The sequence below is a fragment of the Lactuca saligna genome, chromosome 4, assembly GCF_052625555.1.
Source record: "Lactuca saligna cultivar CGN05327 chromosome 4, ASM5262555v1, whole genome shotgun sequence".
In the NCBI taxonomy this organism is placed as follows: domain Eukaryota; kingdom Viridiplantae; phylum Streptophyta; class Magnoliopsida; order Asterales; family Asteraceae; genus Lactuca; species Lactuca saligna.
This window is the reverse complement of record NC_136420.1, coordinates 96,226,390-96,248,647: the sequence shown is the minus strand read 5'-3', so window position 1 is coordinate 96,248,647 and position 22,258 is coordinate 96,226,390. Positions and strand designations below refer to the sequence as shown.

General features: G+C 34.9%; 2 protein-coding genes across 2 annotated transcripts; both read right to left on the bottom strand.

Moving 5' to 3' along the window:
• Window positions 1–328: 328 nt before the first annotated feature.
• On the bottom strand, window positions 329–2,922 carry LOC145042423 (ER lumen protein retaining receptor family protein). The gene is made up of 6 exons (XM_078990837.1): window positions 2,395–2,922; window positions 1,362–1,561; window positions 1,108–1,248; window positions 925–1,005; window positions 690–814; window positions 329–589 (listed from the first exon to the last, which is right to left on the bottom strand). The coding sequence occupies exons 1-6, from the start codon at window positions 2,615–2,617 to the stop codon at window positions 541–543; spliced, it is 819 nt and encodes a 272-aa protein (XP_078846963.1). The 5' UTR covers window positions 2,618–2,922; the 3' UTR covers window positions 329–540.
• A 6,641-nt stretch (window positions 2,923–9,563) lies between these two features.
• On the bottom strand, window positions 9,564–13,932 carry LOC145042422 (pre-mRNA-splicing factor). The gene is made up of 3 exons (XM_078990836.1): window positions 13,362–13,932; window positions 9,938–11,520; window positions 9,564–9,833 (listed from the first exon to the last, which is right to left on the bottom strand). The coding sequence occupies exons 1-2, from the start codon at window positions 13,721–13,723 to the stop codon at window positions 9,951–9,953; spliced, it is 1,932 nt and encodes a 643-aa protein (XP_078846962.1). The 5' UTR covers window positions 13,724–13,932; the 3' UTR covers window positions 9,564–9,833; window positions 9,938–9,950.
• Window positions 13,933–22,258: the final 8,326 nt, after the last annotated feature.

Here is a 22,258-nt window from a genome sequence, read left to right as displayed (position 1 = left end):
CCGGAATGTGAAAAAAAAACTGAAAAGCACTCCGAAATGTGAACAGTAGTCAGAATGAAACCTTTAGGAGAAAGTGATATTTTTCAAAAACTGAAAAGAAAACGATTATTTTCTTTGAAAAACACATTTATAAAGGTTGTAAAGGTTATTGATGAACTAATCATACACCACATGACTATTATAACTCCCCACGTCTCGTGTTACACTCCCATACTACCTTATGAAATTCAAACACTATAACAAAGTAACAAACAAAATACAAATAAAGTTATCCACAAAATGAAAACCTTACCTTAAAAAAGCTGCCAATAAAGGCATAAAAAAGCCCTGAAAATTAAATCTGAGTACTAGCATTATAATATCATAATTGACGCTAATTTTGGATTCCAGTAAAATTAAAGTTGTAAATAAGAAACACGACAATGTCACAAATGTACAAAATCATCCACTGAAGAAAAATATAAACTAAACAAGAACACCAAGCACTACTGTAAACGTGTGTACTTCAATGGCACCATTTTTGCTTTTTAGATGCTCAAATCACACCACCCCAGAAGGCAGACGCAAAACAAGTTGTCCTCCAAAAACACTGAAAAAAAACAAAAAAATTATTAGACGATTTTCTATTACTTTTGAAAATCTATCTATAGTAATAAAATAAAACAAAGACGTAAAATTACGAATCTGACCTTTTGATGTAGTAGTAACAGAAGTCTGCTAATATGAAGGTTTGAACAATCTCCGAGATGAGAACCATTGACGGCCATAATCCGTACCCGAGCGCGGTAAGTAGATGCCCACGGCTATCCAAAACCTAATCAAAAACAATACCCAAAAAGTATAGGGGTAATTTCGTCATTTCCACAAGGTAATTAATTTTAGATTTTAAAAAAGTTAAAACTCTTTTTATTCATTGCTACAAACCTGAAGAACCCAATGAGCACAGCTCAGAAACCTTGCAACACCAAGAGCAAAAACATAATGAGCTGTAAATGGTTCAACTATCTGCATGCCATTGAAAAACACAAGTCACTCATAAAGTAAAAATAAAAAATAAAAAACAAAAATGCAATTTTCTTTTTTGTCTACAAACGAAGAATATCAAACCTTTGTGTTTTGCATAACCCTAAGTTGAGGTAGGACTGAAACTGCTTCAAGATAAACACAAAATGCCCAAAATATCCTGTTGACAATATGATGTGATGTTGATGGATGAATTAACAAAGCTAGTATAGCACAAGGAACTGCCTACAAAAGAGAACATATCAAGGTAAGGTCTTTTTATGGAAATCAATACAAAGAAGTTATTAGTAATAATGATGAAAGAAAAAGAAGTAATTAAGCATGTATGAGATAATTACCACATAGTACATTGCAAAGTTGTCTTTGTCTTCCATGTAGCTTGATTTTAGTTTGAAGCGAATCATAAAGATAACCCACAATGTTGTGGCTAATGTAGCCAAATCAAGCAAAGTGTGTATATCATACTCCATGACAAAACTGCAGTAGAGTCTTACAGCCAAGAACAAGGCTGTTAGTTCTTGTGTTTTCAGTGATAGACCTACAATCATGCAACAGACATAACACTGAATTAGATCTATAGTCTTGTTGGTTGAATATAAATTTGGGTAAAGAATGTCGAATATATGTTGATATGATATGTTTTGTTTGATTCGCTTTATTTACCATATTGAATTGTGTGTTTTATGAGGTTAATGTTATGATAAGCATAAGATTTCCAGCAATAAATCATTTTGCAAGATGTAGTTCTATGCAAAATTTTGTGGTTTAATAAGAGTATATTAAGTATTTGATGCTAAAGGTTCATGTGATGACAATTTAGAAGTTTTCTTTACTGTTTTAGTTCACTCTTTTGTAGCAAAACCTTGAAATTAGGAACGATTGATGACCATAAATTGGGGCAAAACCTAGCCCCTAAGTCTAAAAAGTGCTGGAATTTTTTGTAATGGTCAAACCAGGTGGTTATTAATGCAAAGTTGCCGAGTATACAACTGCAAAGTCAAGAAGACAATACTCGAATTGAAGTACACAGTACAAAGTTCATTGCAGACATCAAATTCCATGGCCAATTTAGAAATCGAAATCAGCCCCTATAATATCTAAGTCAAAGTATATCCCCAATTGACAATCTGTGACCAAATTCAATGAAATAAAACAGAAAAATATCATCGTTATACTAGAAAACCCTAAATATGAACAAATCCATGAGCGAACTCATGTGTAAGATCATTAGTTTCATACAAAAGAAAACAACTTACTCCTAATTCAAAATTTTAATCTTATCGACATCTATAAGTAGCGAGATAGTACATTAGAAGAGATTATATCAAACACATAATAGATGATTATGTAACGATTGGTTTAATTACTTACCAGCACAAGTTTTTTCCTTCATAAGCTTATAGATAAGAACGGAGATTCCGATGGAGTGAACAGCCTCGGCAGCAACGAAAAGATTGTCATGATCGTGCACGATCACACGTAACAACACCAAGGCTAACATCCCGGTGACTACGGCGAGAAAAGCTTTCACCTTTGGTGGTTGCCGGCGCACCCATGACGATATCACGTGGATCGTCTTCTTTGGTGGCCTCATGTTTGTTTTTCAAATCCTTGTGCTTGCGATTGTTCTCTCTGTATAGATTGCTGATTTGATGATGACGCTACCAGTGATGGTGATGGTGGTGGTTAGGGTTTGATTACGGTGGAGATTGGGTGGCCGATTAGTGGAGAAATTTAGGGGAAAAGTCGGTGAATATATGATGAGATCTTTTGATGCACAATGTACAAATCGGTCAAGATGTGTTCTTCTGAATTCAAAATGGAAAAATTATAGTTTCATAAATAGTCCCTGACTATTTCTCAGTATTCATTTTCATCCCTTTTTCTTTCTAACTTTACATGACAATTGATATAAGCATAGGAAAACTTTTCTTGTCCGTTTAGTCTTCATTTATTTGAAGAGTGCATAAGGTTAATGATCATAAATTCATTAAATTTTCATTTGGTTATGGACTTTGTTTTGTACACGTAAAGAAGGCAATAGAGGAGTAAATATTTTATCTAGTTAATAAATTGGTAATTATACATTTTTTAATATGTTTTATTATTATCAATTTTATGCTAAGATATATAAAAACATAAAGAGTCGAACCTCTAAATATATGGTTCAAAATTTTAATAAAGTAAATTAGCTCGATTAGATAATTAATACACAGATGAAAAGTAAACACAACTCTAGGTTATATAAAACCCTAGATGATGATACAACAAATGATGAATAAAAGACATTCGATTGAAACTTAACTATTTCACACTAATTCCCTTGATATAAATCTCATCTAACAATTTCCCATTTTCTAAACCAACATTTTAAGAAACAATTCGTAACGTAACTACAACCGATTTCATTAATAACAATTTGCTACTATAGTAAAAATATATTTTTTTAGAGTATTATCTAACTATTATTATTTTATTTTTATAATTAATTTAAGTTGCTTAATCTATTTTTTTCATCATAATTTTATTAGATAATATTTTTGTATAGATCTAAATATATCATTGAAACTATCTCATTTTTTTTTTGGAAACAATATAAGAATTAAATGGAACCATACTTGCAATATTCAGCAAGAACACGTAATCAAAACTTCTTTACAGGACAAACTCAACATTCATAAAGATTTATCTACAAAATAATATATATATATATATATATATATATATATATATATATATATATATATATCTTTACTACTTATAAAAGAAATTTAACTATTTCTATAAATAGATTGAATATAATAATATTATTTTTTTAAGACGTCCAAACTATTAAGCTTGAAGTACAACTCATTTATAATATAATAATATTAAAACTTTAACCATATCCTTTATCCCTTAAAAATCTCGTATCAAATTAATAGAAGAATTCATTTGCAAATTGAACCCGTCAATGTCAATACTTCAACCATTTGAAGCGGTCAATGTCAACAATTTATAGAGGATCTCTTCTCTCACATTGGTAACAAACAATCTCATAATATCTATCTTCGTAATCCCTTCAAAGTAAGAAATATACGCACACTCTCTCGAAAAACCCTAACCAGTAACCAAGACAGTATAACCACCACCACCACAGCCGCTCTGTCTCCTTTCGCCTTCAATCAACCACTATCACGACTACCGCCCTTCCTCTCACCCACGACATGAACTTTCTTTTGGAACATAATATTTTTCTTTAAAAAAATATCGTTGAAAGAAGCTATTTGTCCCCGCCGCTGTGCGCGGGTAACGGCTAGTATATATATATATATAAATTTGCCGCAATCTCCGTATATAAAAGATATAGCATTTTGGGTGTAAAAATTCATTTTTTCTTTATATTGTTATATAAAGTACTTTTTCTCTTTATATCATGTTATTTTTTTAGAGATTAGATTTTTAATATTTTACTAATTTTTTATTTTTATAATTGATTTAAGCTCATTCCTCCAATTTTCTATCATAACTTTTAATATATATTTTTTTAAACGGTAAATTTTTTAAAACACCCACATCAAGACGATGCAGGGGAAAGAGTACAAATAAAATAAAAATGGCAAAAATACAAGCAAAGAAAAGGATTTAAGTTCCAAACTCTCCGGTCTATGTTTTTAACGAGCCTCTATGCTTGCACCAAATGAACGTTGTCGACTTAATTCTTGTCATAGTATTTGCCGGAACAAAGGGGGTGTTTTTTAAAACTCTTTTGTTCCTATCAATCCAAATACACCACAAAATCTCGCAAAATACCGCATTCAAAAAGCTTCTTTTCTTTTTGCAACGTGACCATCGCGATAAGAAAAGTAACACATCTTTCACCGATTGAAAACCTCCATATTGGATTTCACACCAAGATAGAATTGAATCCATCACAGTTTTCGCCAATGGACATGATAGCAAAATGTGATCACTTGACTCATCATCAAGATTACATGAACCACATGTGATCGAAGTAACTGCAATCCCCCCTGTGACTTAACTCGACCAATGATGGGATCCTACCCAGCTTCGCTCTGCATATGAAGCAATGAATTCTGAATGGTACCACCTTACACCACTCAAATGGTCCAACACATACTACATGACTTACCAATTCAATCCGTTCACGTAACAAACTTATAGAGAATTGGTTGTCAATCACGAAACCAGATGCCCGACAACATTTAGTTAAGTCCCAATTAACAATTTCATTAGAGTCAATATTAAAAGTCTTTAGGGCAGACAGGGATCTTGCTATGTTCTTCCAAACACCAGTCATAGATTTATTTGCAAAGCTATACCAATGTCTTCTGTATAAGCCATGAATGCACCAAATGATTTTTGCCTACATGACAGAGTTGTCCGATTTCAACCGCCACATCCATTTGGCTAACAAAGACAGGTTGAGACATCTTATGGAACCAAGTCTTATGCCACCCACCCTTTTTGGTGTTATAAGAGTATTCCATGCAACCCAATTAATACTTTTCTTTTCAATTTTACTGCTCCATATAAGCCTCCTTCTAATTTTTTCCGGTGTATCAATGACTCCTTTGAGAGCTTCAAAGATAAACATAAAGTAAGTTGAGAGATTACCAAGCACCGCCTTTGCTAGAGTTATTCTACCCCCGAAGCTAGGGTATTCGCTTTCCAAGACGAGAGTTTGGAATGGAAATTTTCAATTATCGGCCTCCAAGCTCTCTTCAAGTTCATGTTTTCTCCAACCGGGATACCAAGATAGCTGAACGGAAGATATGATGGTTCACACCCCATGGGAGCGGACCAATTTGATACCTCACTAGAGGGCTCTCCAACACTAAACACTTTAGACTTGCTAAAGTTCACTTTCAGCCCGAACGAGACATAAAAGCATCTCAAAATTCTTGCCAGATTTTCAATGTTAAGCCTTGACCATTCTCTGATGAATAATACGTCATCTGCATAAAATAAATGTGACAAAAAAATGTTAGACTTTGGGAAATTTATCCCATCAAAAACCCCTTTGTCTACCGTCGTTTCCATCGCCAATTGTAACCCTTCCATCCCAATGTTGAAGAGGAGCGGGGACCTTGTCTCACCCCTTTAGTCATGGAGAATTCTCTTGTTGGGATTCCATTGATAATTATTGATGCTCTTCCCAAATCCAAACAGTTACGGGTCCAGTTTTGCCATTTGTTACCAAAGCACATTTGTTCCATAATTGAATCCAAAATAACCCAATTCACGGAACCGAAAGCTTTGTTAAAATCCACATTAAACAGTAGCAACTTTCTCCGTTTCTCTTTTGCCCAGGAGCAGAGTTCATTAGCCACCAAGGGACCCTCCAGAATATTTCTTCCTTCCACATAGGCGTATTGAAACCTCGTTGATAACACTACCAATAACCTTCTTTAGCCTAAGGGTTAACAATTTTGCAATGATTTTGTAAAGTGGTCCAATCAAACTTATAGGTCTGAAGTCACTAAAGTGAATTGGATCTTTGGATTTGGTGGCTAGAGAAATAAACGAAGAATTGCATCTACTAGTAAGCTTGTTTCCAGCTTCAAAGTATTTAACAACCCTACAATATCATCTTTTAACAAATCCCAATATTTTTTGAGGAATTGAAAGTGAAGCCATCTAGCCTCGGGGACTTATCACCACCACACAACCATACTGCATTTTTTATTTCTCCCAACGAAAATTCTCCTTCCAAAAAGCTAGCATCAGCTTCAGAAAGTTTGTGAAATCCAGAACTATGAAACAAGGGTTTGTTTGGCCAAACTTCGTTATATTTCTCTTCAAAGAATATGAGTGCTTCCTGCTTCATCATATTCAGATCCATGGTCTAACCTCCACTGGTCATAATCCCGTGGATGTGATTTTTCTGGTTCATGTTATTAACGTAATCGTGAAAGAAATGTGTATTTTCATCGCTCTTTACCCTCCCATTTCAGTTTTGCTCTTTGTTTCATGTCCATATCAGTGATTCTAGCTTGTTCAACGATCTTAACTCCACTTATTGATCTTTCTTCAATTTCCGGTGTGGTTAGAGGCCTGGATACTTTCTTTAAAATTCAGGGTGTTAAATTGAGCAAGTTAGACTGATTTTTGGTGTGCAATCGTTTCTTATCTTTATATCCCCTTGCTTCCTGCTTCCTTGTGGGTAGGGATCTCTCCGATCATGCGCCTATTTTCAATATCCCCTTTGAGATATCCGTTTTATAATATCAAATACCTACGACTTTTTATCTTTGTCTCCAATTTGGGATAGATTTTGATCAAAATTAACCATATTCTTTGCAAATTTAAGTAAATCATTCCACCATTTCTTTTATTTATTTTTATCTTATTTGTCTAAATACTATAAGAGTATAATATAGGTCCTAATTTTTTTCAAAATAGATCATAATTTTTTTATAAATAGATAGTAAATAAAATTAAAAAATTAGATAGGTCTTAGGACCCATCTTGGTACATCATAGTTTCACACTTGACTGAAAGGTATTCCTCATCCAAATGACCACTTGAAACGAAAATTTTTGATTTTATGAATATATCAGTTGATGTGTGAGTTAGTCCTTCAAAAAAATGTTAAAAATGAGTTTTAATGTTTGATGGTTTGACATAACTTAATTTTAGTTAATATTATTTCCTATTAAAATTAGATGCATAATTTTACTGACAAATCATTACTTTTGTTCATTAGGAAATAATGTGTTGTTCTTTCCTAATAATGAGTTTTAATGTTTATTTATTGCATATATAAAATAAAGTAGAGTAAATACAAAGACGAAACCTAACAAAAATCGAACTGGTGGATTGGAATTTCAACAACCACTAATGTTGACACTATCTTATTTTTTCAATATTAATTTTTAATATGTTTTTATTAATTTTTATTTTTATAACTAATTTAAGTTGCTTAGATTAATTATATATCAAAGCTTCTTATATGTAATAATACTTGCTATAAGTTTTAATATATCATTGAGACCATTTTATTTACCAAAAGGCTCCTAACCCAGCGTTATCCTGTGTTACCCTCTCTTTTTGAGGCTGGATGTTCAAGTTTCGTTGTGGACATAGATGGAATTAAAGAGTAATTTAGGATAATACTTGCTATAAATCTTAATATATCATTGATACCATTTTATGTAATAATATTTGCTATAAATCTTAATATATCATTGATACCATTTTATTAACCAAAATAACTCTATATAAATTATAGAAATTAAAACATTAAGCAAATAAAATTTTAAAAAAAAATTAACAATAACAACAACTATAAATAACATTAAACCATATATTATATTTAACTTTATTCATGTGTAACTCACGGGTAGAAGTCATTCAAACGATTGAAATTATGCAATTATAATAGATGTATATATTATCATATAATTCAAAATAATCAATATATTATATCAATTTAATATACGAATTATTATATCAAATTTAACAACGTTATTGTTATATTTAAAAAAAAAACAAATATTTGTAAAAACTTCAACTATATAGGTGTTTTTGCACAACGCTGTCCCCTAGTATGTATGTTTGTGTGTGTGTGTGTGTGTGTGTGTGTGTATATATATATATATATATATATATATATACATGGTTACATGTCACATATATTGTGTGAAGGTAAACATAATTATAGAACATCATATCAAAAAAATCAATGGTTGTGATGAGAATCGTAATTAATTTTCATGAACAATTAAATCTTATTAATGTATAAAGGTTTTAAACGCTGAAAATTAATTAGAAACACTCCATAATTATTCTGCATTCAAACAATAATTATCATTCTCGTATGAACATAATTCCATACACTGTATTTTTGTATTTTTTTTTTTTTGTGGTTCAACCATTATAACTTAAAATCACTCAAATTTGATATTTTTATCTATGCAGAACTGGTTCTTGAGCTATAGGAGAGAGATTATGCGTTTGGATGTTCATGGATTAAAGTTATTAAGGAGAGATGGAGGGTTGTCATTTGTTGTTTTTTTAACAAATGGACTTGACCCTTACCTTTAGTGGTGCTAGGGAAATAGACTTAGGTGCAAGACTTTTAAATCTAAAGGACCACAGGTGTAACAAAATTTTCTTAGAGTCCATTTGCGGTGTCTTTTGTAAACCTTAGGACCATCTGTGGCTTCTTTTGTGGTAGTAAACCAGGAATAGTATTTGCATATATTTGTCTAGAAAATACTTGTCAAATAAACATAGATATGAGGAAACTAAAATACTGAAATATAACGGTTAAACTACAATGACGAAAAATATAATAACTTTTACATAATTTGCCTTCATAAGATAAAATTACTAATTTCTCTAACTAAATGTCATAGTCTAATGGTACAAATACATGTAACCTGTCATCCAGTGTTGCTTGAGGTTGAGGGCAGGTAGATTTAAGGTGTAGTTTATGAATAAGTTAGATTTGCCGGAAAAAAAAAAAAAAAAAAAAAAACTGAGTGGTTATGGGAGTTAATCCCACTGTCTGTGGTCGACCCACCTAACCCAACTAAAAACCAACGAATGCATTCAATTATTCCCCACTTATATTTGTTCCAAAAGGCAAAGTAAATAAATAAACCACAACAAAATATAAGTGGCAAATGGTAGGTATCATCATTACATATTACATAAACTGAATAAAACAAAAGCTTTAAGACTCTGATAAAATCTTTAGTGCAGAAAGGAAGCCAAGTGTTGAAACTCACACATTACAATATCTGTCATGCATTAATACATCCAAGCAACCACCATGTAAATTCATTACAACTACAAGCAACCTGAAAAAAAAAAAAAAAAAAAACCATAAGCAAGTATAATTAATCCATCAAAACAGAACTCAATGAAAAAATAATACTAATAATAATAATAAACAACTCCTTACGTAGTAAACTGGATCAATGCCTGGAACGTCCTGCATGATGATGCTTGCCACTATCATACCTATCATCTCTGCTTCTCTTTGAGTGATCCCTCTCACCTCTCCTGCTTCTATACTCTTCTTCTTCTTCTTCTTCTTCACGCTCTCTGCTATATTTTGAATAATGACGCTCCCTACCCTTTTCCTCCTCGTCTTCTTCCCCTCTTCTTTTGTGCTTTACACCTCGCCTCTTGTCTTCATCTTCATTCTCATCATCACTACCTTTACTCTTGTGTTTATCTTCATCCTTATTTGGCATCATCTTCATCATAGGTTCATGTTCATCATCATCATGTCTTCTTCTACCCCTTTCAACTTTCTCCCTTGTACGTCTCACATCTATGTCGGAATCATCATCACTACCATGAACCCTTCTTCCACCAATTTCAACTTTCTCTTTTTTGCCCTTTACATCCTCTTTAACATCATCATGCTGCCTTCTTCCACCATCACTTTCACCTCTCACATTTTTCCCCTTCACATCTTCTTTAACATCATTCTGCCTTCTTCCACCACTTTCAACTCTCTGTTTTTTGCCTCTTAAATCTTCTTCCACATGATCCCCGCTTCTCCCGCCCCTCCTTTCATTCTCTCTGCTATACTTTGAATAATGACTCCCCCTACCCCTACCCTTACCCTTTTCCTCATCTCTTTTGTGCTTTACACCCCGCCTATCTCTATCTTTATCTTCATCTTCATCATCACTACTCTTGCTCTTCGTTAGATTCTTAACCAAGGGCAAGTTAGTCTTTTTACTTTCATAATCCTCATCATCGCTATCATGCCTCCTCCTTCCACCGCTTTCAACTCTCTCTTTTTTGCCCCTTGCATCTTCTTCAACATCATGATTCCTTCTTCCCACCCTCTCATATCTCCTTTCTCTATCATCATGCTTGTTACCACCTCCATCCCACCTATCATTAATAGGGGTAGAAACCTCTTTTTCTATCTTCCTTTCTTTCCTCTTCTCCTCCTTTCGTCTTTCTTCATATTCAGACTCATCATCATCTGAATCATGCCGCCTGCTCTTGGAATAAAGTTGCTTGCCCTTTTCACTTTTAAAATTTGGGAGTTCATCAGAATCTGAATCATCACTTTCATGTTTTCTATCTTTCTTATGCTTATTACTTGATGATTTCCTCTTGCTTTTTCTTACATCAACATCAGATTCAGATTCAGAGTCAGAGTCAGAGTCAACTCTTGGCTTACTTTTCTGATGTTTCTTCCTACTCACTTTCACAGGTTCTTCTTCACTGCTATTAGTATTGGTGTCACTCTCACTATCTGAAGAAACCTCTCTTTTTTTGCTTGTTTTTTTCTTGTAACTTTTGAGCTCATCAATCCCATGTTTACCAACTTTGATATCTTTTTCAAGTTTGCCATTGTTATTTTTGGCTTCATCATCATCGTTGCTTTTTTCATCATCGGAAACAAGTGCATACTTCTTCTTCCTTTCATCTTCATGAACTATTCCAAGAGCATTCTTTAAAGCTTCCATTTGCTTCTGCTTACGTGCTGCAACTTGATGAGTCTGAGTGTCTGAAACCCTAAAAAACCAAAAATAAAAAGACATTTAAAAAAATGGTTCTTTTTGTTGTTTAATAGAGAACCTTGGTTTTGACCACACTTTTCAGGGATTAACTGACAGATGACAGATTTTTTTTGGATATAGCATCTTCTATCTAATCTGATAACTGATAACATTATGATTTATAAACAAAGATATTCTCCACAGATTGAAAGGGATATCTGCTTTCTGAAGCTTATTCTCAATCCTTAACCTAGATTTCATTTCCCAATGACCCAATATATCAATCATTTTCTCATTGGCAATCACTGACAAGTGCATACAGAAATTCTACTATAATGTGCTTTATAAGTTCCAAAAAGGATGTATTTTTATAAAGAATGTCAGAGTTATTGAAAGGCAATCAAGTCTTCATTAAGATTAAAAAAAAAAAACCCAATTGACAATCACAACTTCTCTGCAGTCTCATTTCATCACAAGTTTCTCAAGAAAGTCACTAAAAGAGGAAGATGAACCTTTAATTGTTGAGAATGTGACTTATTGTGAATTGGTAATGAATGGATACCAACCAAAAGGGTAATGAATTTGACAATAACAGAGAATTGGAAATGACAAGGGAAATTGAAAATGAGGGTAAAAATCCAGGATCTAGGAAGAGGAAAATGACTTCTTGATAAATTGATGAATGTGTTTATCTAATTATGACATTATGTTTTAAAGAGATACAGGTTATAAGTTATAATATAACTAATAATATTATAGTTCTTATGAACTTCTAAGTTTGATATAAAAATTCGTGTTATTCATTGTGAGTTTTTTAAATTTTATTGTTTATATGACATTCGCCTTGTCTCACAATTCTGTACTTAAAAACCTTGACCATTCCATCATCATTACTAACAATATACCCACCAAAATTAATATATATATATATATATATATATATATATATATATGTATCCATTGATGAATTATAACTGAAACTTTGAAATCGTAAGCATGTTAAAGCACACCGCAAGACAGCACAATAGTGTCCAAGAAGTGAAAAGAACATAAAAAATGAAAGCACAAAAATAGTTAAACAAGTTATCCTATATCCCTATCTTATAATAATGGGCAAAGCAATCGAACATCTAAAAGCCAAAACCTTATAAAACTAGAACAATAAGGGAAGTACTAACTATCTAAATAATATATTAAATACTTTGTTATACAATTCTTATCTTAATTATGCGCTATTATTCATGTTTATTACAAATTTGAGTCTAGATAGTACTCCAACGAAATCTGAATATTCTGTTGCTATACATATTATTCATGTTTAATAAAGATTTAAGTCTAGATAGTACTCCCATGATTCCTATTATTTGATATCCTGTAACTTTTCTGCTGCTATACATATTTCAGAATTTAAATATGAAATCTTCTTTCTACTTATAGTTCTTGTCCTTTTGATGTTCCAAAATCATATTTCATGATATTAACTTTGAACTTGATAGTAGATCATTTCACACTCACTGATTCACAGTTAAAACATGAATACATGATTAAGTGAGAAAGGAGGGAGCGATGCATTTTCAAATTTTATCTTCTTAGACCTTCTATAACAGTGTGAATTATGAAATGAGCTTATGCATATGCTCTAGCAGCTAGTCTAAAATCTAAATTATACTTTCATCAAGGCAAAGTAGCAAACAAATAGCGTCATATTTGAGTGAGTTAGCATAGTAGAACAAGGTAGATAACTAATCAATCACATATTTCAAAAGCGCACAACAAGACATCCCACACCAGATTGAATATTATTCCCTAATGAGGATTAGTAGATATGAACTGTTATTAAGCGAAAGAGAAAATTACTTCTGATCAGAGTGCATCACAACTGCTGTGGCACCACCGGCATCCTCTGACGCCAAAGCAGCCTCCAAAGTTCTACGGGCTTCATCTAGCTTTTCAGCGATTTCATCATCGGTATATCCCTGATCTACGAGCTTATCTTCAAGAACAACAAGTTTAAGCTGGATCTGGCGCTTACGATCATGCTCGAGGATATCTTTGTTAGGTTTCCTAGTGACGCCGGCTATACCCTGTCCAGCCTCATAGCCGCCGCTGTTCCCCGTCAACACCTTATTTGTCCTAGGCTTTACAAAGAACTTATTGCTCTGAATGTAACCGTTCGTACCGGAGCCACGAGCGGTTTGCAATCCGATTCCGTTGTACATAGTTGTTTCTTTAAAGAACGGTGAATTTTCTTCAGGGAGAAAACGAAACCCTAACTCGAAGGATTCGATCCGATAATTTCAAACCCTATGAAGTAAGAATGAAGATTTTTTTTCCCAAAAAGAAAACGAAACCCTAATTCGAAGAGATTTGATCCGATAATTTGAAAGCAAGGCGGAAGAAGAAAGAGAATTTACGGTGTTTATCCCTATAAAAGAAGAAAAATGCTTCTTTGTCCCTCTCAAGATCATATATTTTTTGAAGAAAAAAAATGATTTTTTATGTAAATAGAGTAAACTAACCGAGTTTATAAAGGCTTTTTTTAATAAAATAACCAAATAAAATAGAAAAAATTATCAATATAGTCTAATCTTTTAATTACTTTGTGGAAAATAGTCAAAAAAAAAAAAAAAACCTCACATTACAAATATAACTATGAAAATCGCAGATGGATTAAACGCATATGCTATTTTTAGGTTTAGCGACGTGTATATTTGTAGGTGGCTTTTTTTTAGCTTTTTTAATTTTTTCGTATAAATAGTTTCATCTCTGATTAAAATCGCAAATGAACTAAGTTCATCTGTGATTTCCTCTCATCTCACCCACGTTTTTACATTTTTTTTTTTAATTTGATTATGAAATTAATAGTGTTTGATTAGGAAACAACTTTATTATATATAAAGTTTTGTAAAAAATTATCACTTTAGTTGTTATTTCTTTAAAAAAAATTGTTTAAAACCTCTCTAAAAAAAGAATTCTCCGACAAAAAGTTTGAAAAATGAAGTCGTCCATAGTGCCTCCGGAGAGAGAGAGAGAGAGAGAGAGAGAGAGTTCTCCAACAAAAAGTTCGAAAAATAAAATAAAATAAATATGTTTTTATAGAAATCACAGATGAATTGAGTCCATTTGCGAACGTACAAGTAAAATCGCAGATGGATTGAGTCTATCTCCGATTTTGGTGGCTATTTTTGTAATTTGGGTTTTTTTGGCTGTTTTATACAAAGTAATTAAAGGTTTAGGCTATTTTTGTAATTTTCTCAATAAAATATAATTTGACATAATAATCAGGGGCGAGTATGATACAGTTTTGTACGGATTAGGCCAAACCAAACCGCAAATCGTAAGGTGCAGTTTTTGCATTCTAAAAACCGTTGGATGCAGTCTTTCAATGGCTCGATTTTGCAGTTTGTGAATGCAATTTCGATTTGTATCGGCTCTGTGTCGGTTTTAAATGTTAGAAAACATGATAGAAACATAAAATCATAATCATTGGATTCTTTAAGGATCGTGTTGATTCACTTTTCGAGTCGATAATTTTCCTATATTTCTGGGTTATGAGAAATTCGATATACGATAATCATCAAAGGAACAATCAAAATTTTAGGCTCAGAAAATTGATCAAAACAAGAGAGAATCCGGCATGTGCTTGTATTTTCGTATATTTCAAAAGAACTGAAGAGAAAAAAATTGATATCTCTCCCAATCCGATCTCTTTTTTGGATAAGGCAGTTAACGAGTTGATAAACATACAAAATTACATTGAAATCCTAGAAACTCAATAATTTCTATTATTGTCTCTCTAGTAATTTCGTATTTTTCATAACCTGTTGTCAGGTGTGTCAAACCCAACAAATAAATAGGTACAAATGACTCCAAAAACACTACTACTTTGCACTATAAATGTAATACAATGTAAGCATGGTCGATCCACAGAGACACGCAAAAAGTGCTTATACCTTTTTGCGTAAGGTACAAATGTGGTCTTAGTAATTTTTTTTTTTTTTTTTTGGGAGGGGGGGGGGGTGGTATATGCACTTATTTGTTTGAAAGTAACGAGTAAATGATTAATTAACTAAAACAAATTCAGGATTTATAAGTACTTCAACTATATGCAAGACACATGAGCAATGTGATTACATGGATGAAATGATATTTGTTCAATTTTATCTAAGTTGGTATTTGGAAATGCTAACAAGCTCTAGCAATTCTCATTCACTACATTAATTAACCAAAATAAGCTCTTTGATTAATCTTAAACTTACCAGTCTAATCTAAACAAGCTATTATAGTTAGGTTGAAAGACTGGATTAAGCTTTGTGTGAATATTCCCAACAATATTCAATACTCTTCACAAGCTCGGGAGCGTAAGATTGTGTGAATTTGATTTACACTAGATTTATTCTATTGAATTCAATTTAATGATTGTTACTTGTTCTGTTTTACAAAACATTTACGGATTTTGCACAATAGATAACTCATGTGATTTAACCCTAAATCAAATGGCCAATAAGAACCAGAATTATAATCAAACTTTCAATTGAAACGAAATCAAATTCACTAGATAGATTTAGAAAAAAAAACACCAAGTCACATGATTGAAATCACACTCAATAGTCAAGACATAAAGTTAGAGAGTCTATGGTTCTAGCCATACATGACTGTAACAAAACACAAATCTAGAAAATGAAGTTAAAGTCTTATTAATCCAAACGAAATCCAAGTGTTTCTGAGTGTTAATTGACTTCAAGTTCTTTCAGAAAATCGCCCCAAGTACTCCTAAAATCGACTAAACTCAAAATGGAACCGGTTGCACCTTTTTAAGAAAGAAGAAAAACAACTTTTTAACTCACGACCACGTTTATACAGCCCATGTAAATTAACATTGTCATTTACACGGCCCGTGTAAATACAAAAGTGCACTGCTTAAATTGGGCGAGCCTTCAAAGTGTAATGCTCAAGAATCTTCGTTTACACGGCCTGTGTAAACGCCAGGCTTCCATTTACACAACTGTGTAATCATCTGAAAAGCCAAAATCCTCAATTCTTTGATATCTTCATCCCCGGTTCTCCGTAAGTCCTGAAATTTCGTCCACATCTCTTATTTACCTCCTCAAGCAAGATCCTACCTCCAAAAGTCTCTGAAATATATCAAAAGTGTGTGAATGAAATAGCCTCATGAAAAATCCCGAAAAAACATGCAAAATGCATGAGTTTAAGCCTATATGTGTAACATACACGTTTTAAAATCATGTTTTGTAATGAATAAAATTGTGAAATATTATGTAAAATTGAGTGTTGAGTTCTAACAGATGGTTTTTACTATAACTGAAGTAAAACTATGTTTAGAATCACTCAGAAAATATTGGAAGTCTTATGAGACTCCAATTAAAAGCCAAATAGTGAAATTTAGCGAAAATATGAAATTTTAAATAAGTAAAATTTTACTATTAGATGTTGTAGAGAATCTCGTTAAAAATTTGTAGGCGAAAACCTCGTTAAAATCCGAGTTATAACGAAGAAGTTATGACCTGTCGAAGTTTCGCGACGAAACCGACACGGCAACGGGAAGCGTAAAAAGTGAATATTGCGATAAAGTGCTTTTTAGCCTTAACAATCTAAACTAAAGTCGTAGTATTCATTAAAACAAGAAATTCGATAAAAAGAACGCGAAAATCTGACTTCGTATGAGGAAGTTATGATTTTTCTAAGTTTTAGCTTAGCAGTAGACAACTAAATACTTGAATTTAAGATCGAGCGAAATTTAGCCGACACAACCTAAACGAGAATCGAAGGTCTTGTAAATAGTAGTACAAAAGTAAAATGACTGACGAAAACGGACGTCGGATGAAGAAGTTATGAATTTTTAACGGATTTTCCTATCCCGATCTGTTAAAAATAACAATATTAAAATTAAAGTCAAAATTAGCCAACAAAGTCTAAACGAAAGTTGTAGAGCATGATTTTAGCTACGCGTTCATATAAAGAACGTCAAAAACGGAGTCCGTATGAGAAAGTTATGAATTTTAGAAGTTTTTGGTGCAAAATCCGAGGAATTTCGCATGCATGGCTCAGATTTGGCCACGTACGAGCCTCGCATGCATGACACGTGTCGCATCCGTGGAAGAATACGAAGCAGCCATGTCTCGCCGACCAACCTCCGACGTGCCCTTCGCATCCAAGCCTCGCTGGCCTTCGCTGCATCCGACGCGTGTTGCTTCCGGATTCGACCAGCCTCGCGACCTATCCTCTTCCGACGCACCTCGCCTCCGTGTCTCGCCCCTTCGCTGCCACGCCTTCCTTCTGTGTCTGAACCTCGCAGGTACTACGTGGAGCCTCCCTAGCCAAGCACCCCTCGGACTCGTACCCTATAAATAAGAGGGATGCGAGATTTGCCAAATAGAATTGCAAAGTTGGCATTTTTCACCCCTCTCTCCATATTTTGACTATTTTGACTTTTCTCGAAGCCCCAGTATCATTTTTAAAACCCGGAATACATCCCGAAGTGCCCGAAAACCCGAAAAATTGTATTCTTTCGGTTTTGAAACCATACCTTCGCAGAGCCCGGTCTTCAATTAAGAAAGTCATATTTAAAGTCGAAATGCTGTCCAAATTACTATTTTAACCCTCGGTTAACTTAAGGTGAGTTCAATATATAGGAACAATTGTATGTTATGTGTTATATGTGCTATGTGCTTTTCAGTATTATCATTCTCGTGTTATTCGCTATGTTTATAGGAATTGTAATACCTTTGACCATGTGATCAGTGAAAGGACTTAGATTCACATTGGTACTGGTACGTAGCCTCTGGCCATGTAGAGCATGTCTCCGTAAGAGAATGAATTCTATTCTATGGCATTGGCAAATGGTTAGACAGGACTATAAGCCTGAAATCTAACAGGAGGTTAATCAGAAATTGCATGTCATCTATGCCATTTGGGCCAAAGCTTTATTGATGTATATCAAGAATTGAAAAGAATATCTTTGAATAATGTCTTTGATTGATATGAACGCTTGTCACATGATCTCACATACATCTTGTTGTTCCTCTTTGCTTTGCCACATTGAAGTATATATATGGCATAACATTATATTGTATCTATTTTTCACTAAGCGTCACCGCTTACCCTATCAATGTTTAACAATTGCAGGTAATAAATAACTAGTATGTTTACATACTATTGAAAGATGTAGAATAGTTTGTAATAGTACTTTTGTACTACTTTTAATGTAACATCCCAAAAACACAGTCTGAAAATTTCGTTTAATTTAATGATAAAACCATAGTCAATAAACCTCATATAGAAATCATAAGCAATGTATCTCAAAATATTATAACAACTGTCAAATATATCAGAGTATAAACATCCCAAGCTGAACAAATGGTGTGTGCACTGCAATCTTCCCGAGCTCCTCTTTTGAAAACTAAGTACCTGAAACCAAAACTGAAACTGTAAGCACGAAGCTTAGTGAGCTCCCCCAAACTACCACATACCATACAATAACATATAAACACATATTGGGCCTTGCCCACTGCATCGGGACGAAGCCCGGAAACTGCATCGGACCGAAGTCCGGAACTGACTGGGACCTTGTCCCCTGCATCGGACCGAAGTCCGAAACTAACTGCATCGGACCGAAGTCCGGAACTGATTGGGACCTTGTCCCCTGCATCGGACCGAAGTCCGGGACTAACTGCATCGGACCGAAGTCCGGAACTAACTGCATCGGACCGAAGTCCGGAACTGACTGGGCATAGCATAGCATAGCAAAAACACATATCAAATAGCATAACGCACATGATCATAAACTCATATACTGCATACTACGTCAGGCCGTAGCCCATAACACTTAACACATAAATCTTGTCTGAGCCACGAAGGCATCAAACAAACTAACAACTGCATCGGACCAAAGTCCGGAAACTACTGCTACTAAACGGGCCGGCATTGTGGCCTTAGACCCGTTCCTACTGGAAGGAAACTCACCTCACACTGCTGAAGTCCCGCATACACAAGCCCACACTACTAAAGTCCCGCAGACTCCACCCCAGCTGCTGGCTGACAGATTCCCGAACTGTCAACACCAAATAACACCCAATTAATAATTGGGTTCTAACACATAACTAAAAATACATGCTTTGGATAATTACTACATTACCCCTAGCTTGGCTTACCCAAGCCCAAGGCCCAATCCATAGGCCCAAAGTCAACTAGGGATCAAAGTCCAACATATGACCCAATTGATCAGTCCAGTCCAACATGTATCATTCTAGGGCTCAATATCATACAACCATCTAGGCCCCAACTATGGCCCATCTATGGCCTAATTTTCCAAATTGGGCCCAATCCTTCATATGGGCCTTACCCTAAAGCCCAACTAATTACTTTAGTCCATTTGATTATTCTCGGATGGCCCAACACAAAGCCCAAGAGACATTAGGATTTCACATCAAATGATAACTAGGGTTAAGTGTTTCTTACTTAACCCACTAAGGACTTAACACACTAGGGACTTAATCAATTAAGGACTTAATCCATTAAGTCCATTATTGCTTAGATTAATTTCTACCAATGATTATTATTTAATATTTCACTTATTAAATAATTCTTGTATGCATCCTGATAATTTCTCAAATATTAGATTTTTCTCAATTAGCCCATTAAGGATTTAGTTCATTAAGTCCTTTACTCTACTAGATAAATGGCATGGAATAATTTAGGCATAGTTCACAATCCAATCCCAATGGTCCAAAAGTGGGTCCAATAAGTCCAAGGCCTAAATACTCATAATTAGGGTTTTCCACCCAAACATGGCCCAATAGGCCCAAAACCAATCTCTAAGCCCATTAGGGTTTGCTAGTGGGGGACCACCCACTACCACGTTGGGTAGTGGTGGTCAATGGTGGCTTACGACGGTGGCCACCACCTTACGGTGGTGGTTTGAGTTTCTTTTCATTAATTTTTTTTTGGAACTTACAATTACAATGCTTTATCCAAAATAATCCACACACTCACTAACACACATACACACACTAACTAATTCACATACTAATTTAACACTCTCACACACACACACACAACCACACCATGGTGGCCGACGGCGGAGTTTAGCGGCAGCCACCACCTCACGGTGGTGGTGGTGGCTTTCTTGATTTATCCGGCCAACAAAAAAAACCAATCATTCGTCATTGAAATAACACACACCCACCCTTAAGCTCGGAAAGTAACACAGCCACGACTTGGTGGCGCTCGGCGGTAATAGCGATGGTCTTGGGGTGGCAGTGGTGTTTGGCAGCAGCTCCCGGCGACAGCCACCATGGTGATCCCTTACGTTCTCAAACCAACCCTTCACCCACACATCTCTTCGGTGACCACTGAAACACGCACAAAAACGACATTGGCTGAGATTCGAACACACACACTACACCGCCACACATCTGGTGGCTTACGGTGACCCGGAAAGGGGTATCATCGGAATGCGATAGCCATCGGGTAGAGATGGCGACGCTCGTGAGAGAAAAAGGAAAGAGAACGAGAGAGAGAAGGAAAGGTTTACCAATACTGGAGAACGTAGAGGAACGGAGGCCCCCGACGTCGGCCTTGACTCACGCATCCGACGGTAGTGAAACAACAATGATAGTGCTCTGCTTACTCGGTGGCTCAACTGATCGGAAGAATAGCGTAACTAGTGGTGGCGGTTCCTCCGACTCCAACCCTCTTGGCGTCCGCCGGTGCTCACAGCCAAGAACCCCCCGGTCACGCAGAACCCACACAGAAATGATGTAGCTGTAGTCGTCGGTCTCGGTGGCTCTTCCAGATTCCCTTATATCACCGGCAACAGCAAGGAGGTGGTGCTCGCCGGCAAGGCAGATGGCGACGCCTCATTTGGATGGAAGAAGAAGAAATGGAGTTGGCGGCCGATGAAAGCATTTGATGGGTAGAAGTGGCTGCATTTTATTCTCTTAGGGTTGAATATGTGATGTGGGGGAAGGGATACGGGTATATCCCATGTCCATTCAAACTTCCATTCATTTATCCAAGATTAGTCCCCATTATTTCAAAATCTTTACAATTTAAATCGTAATAATTACCAAGCATACCCTTACTTCTAAAATCCTTCTCAAATAAACTCTGTAATTTACTAAACAAACCCCAGCTATCAAAATTCTTCACACATTAGTCTGGGACTCACATTTATTAAATTATTTAAATAACTAGGGCGTTACAACTCTCCCCCACTTAAATTAGATTTCGTCCTCGAAATCATTCCTTACCATCTCTCACATGCCAACCTACTCTAGTAAAATGGTCACCATCCTGGGCACACCCTAGCCCTACTAGGGTAGCCATGACCAATCTTCACAAGGCCCTAAAACCCTCAGGTGAATGAATTCCTCTCAACAAGATTACATGTACTCCATCTAAATTCTATTGTCTTGAGATGGTCCGAATCCCTGACAGACCACTCTACTGATTCATGATTGCTAAATCCAATCCACTTGTTTCTCAGCTGCCTACTCAACTTCTGGTAACTCAAGACTCACACTAGAAAATAGAATCACAAATCTACTTATCCCTGTGATTCACTTATACCTGGCCAACGACCTGATAATCCTGTTGTTAGTGACTTAGCATATCCCAAGCTATCTGTGACTCTATCCATACATGAAATCTCAAAATACCATTACTGCTTGAGACACTGAACTGTATGAAGCACTGAAATTTCTGAAACACTGAACTGCCTGAAATACTGAACT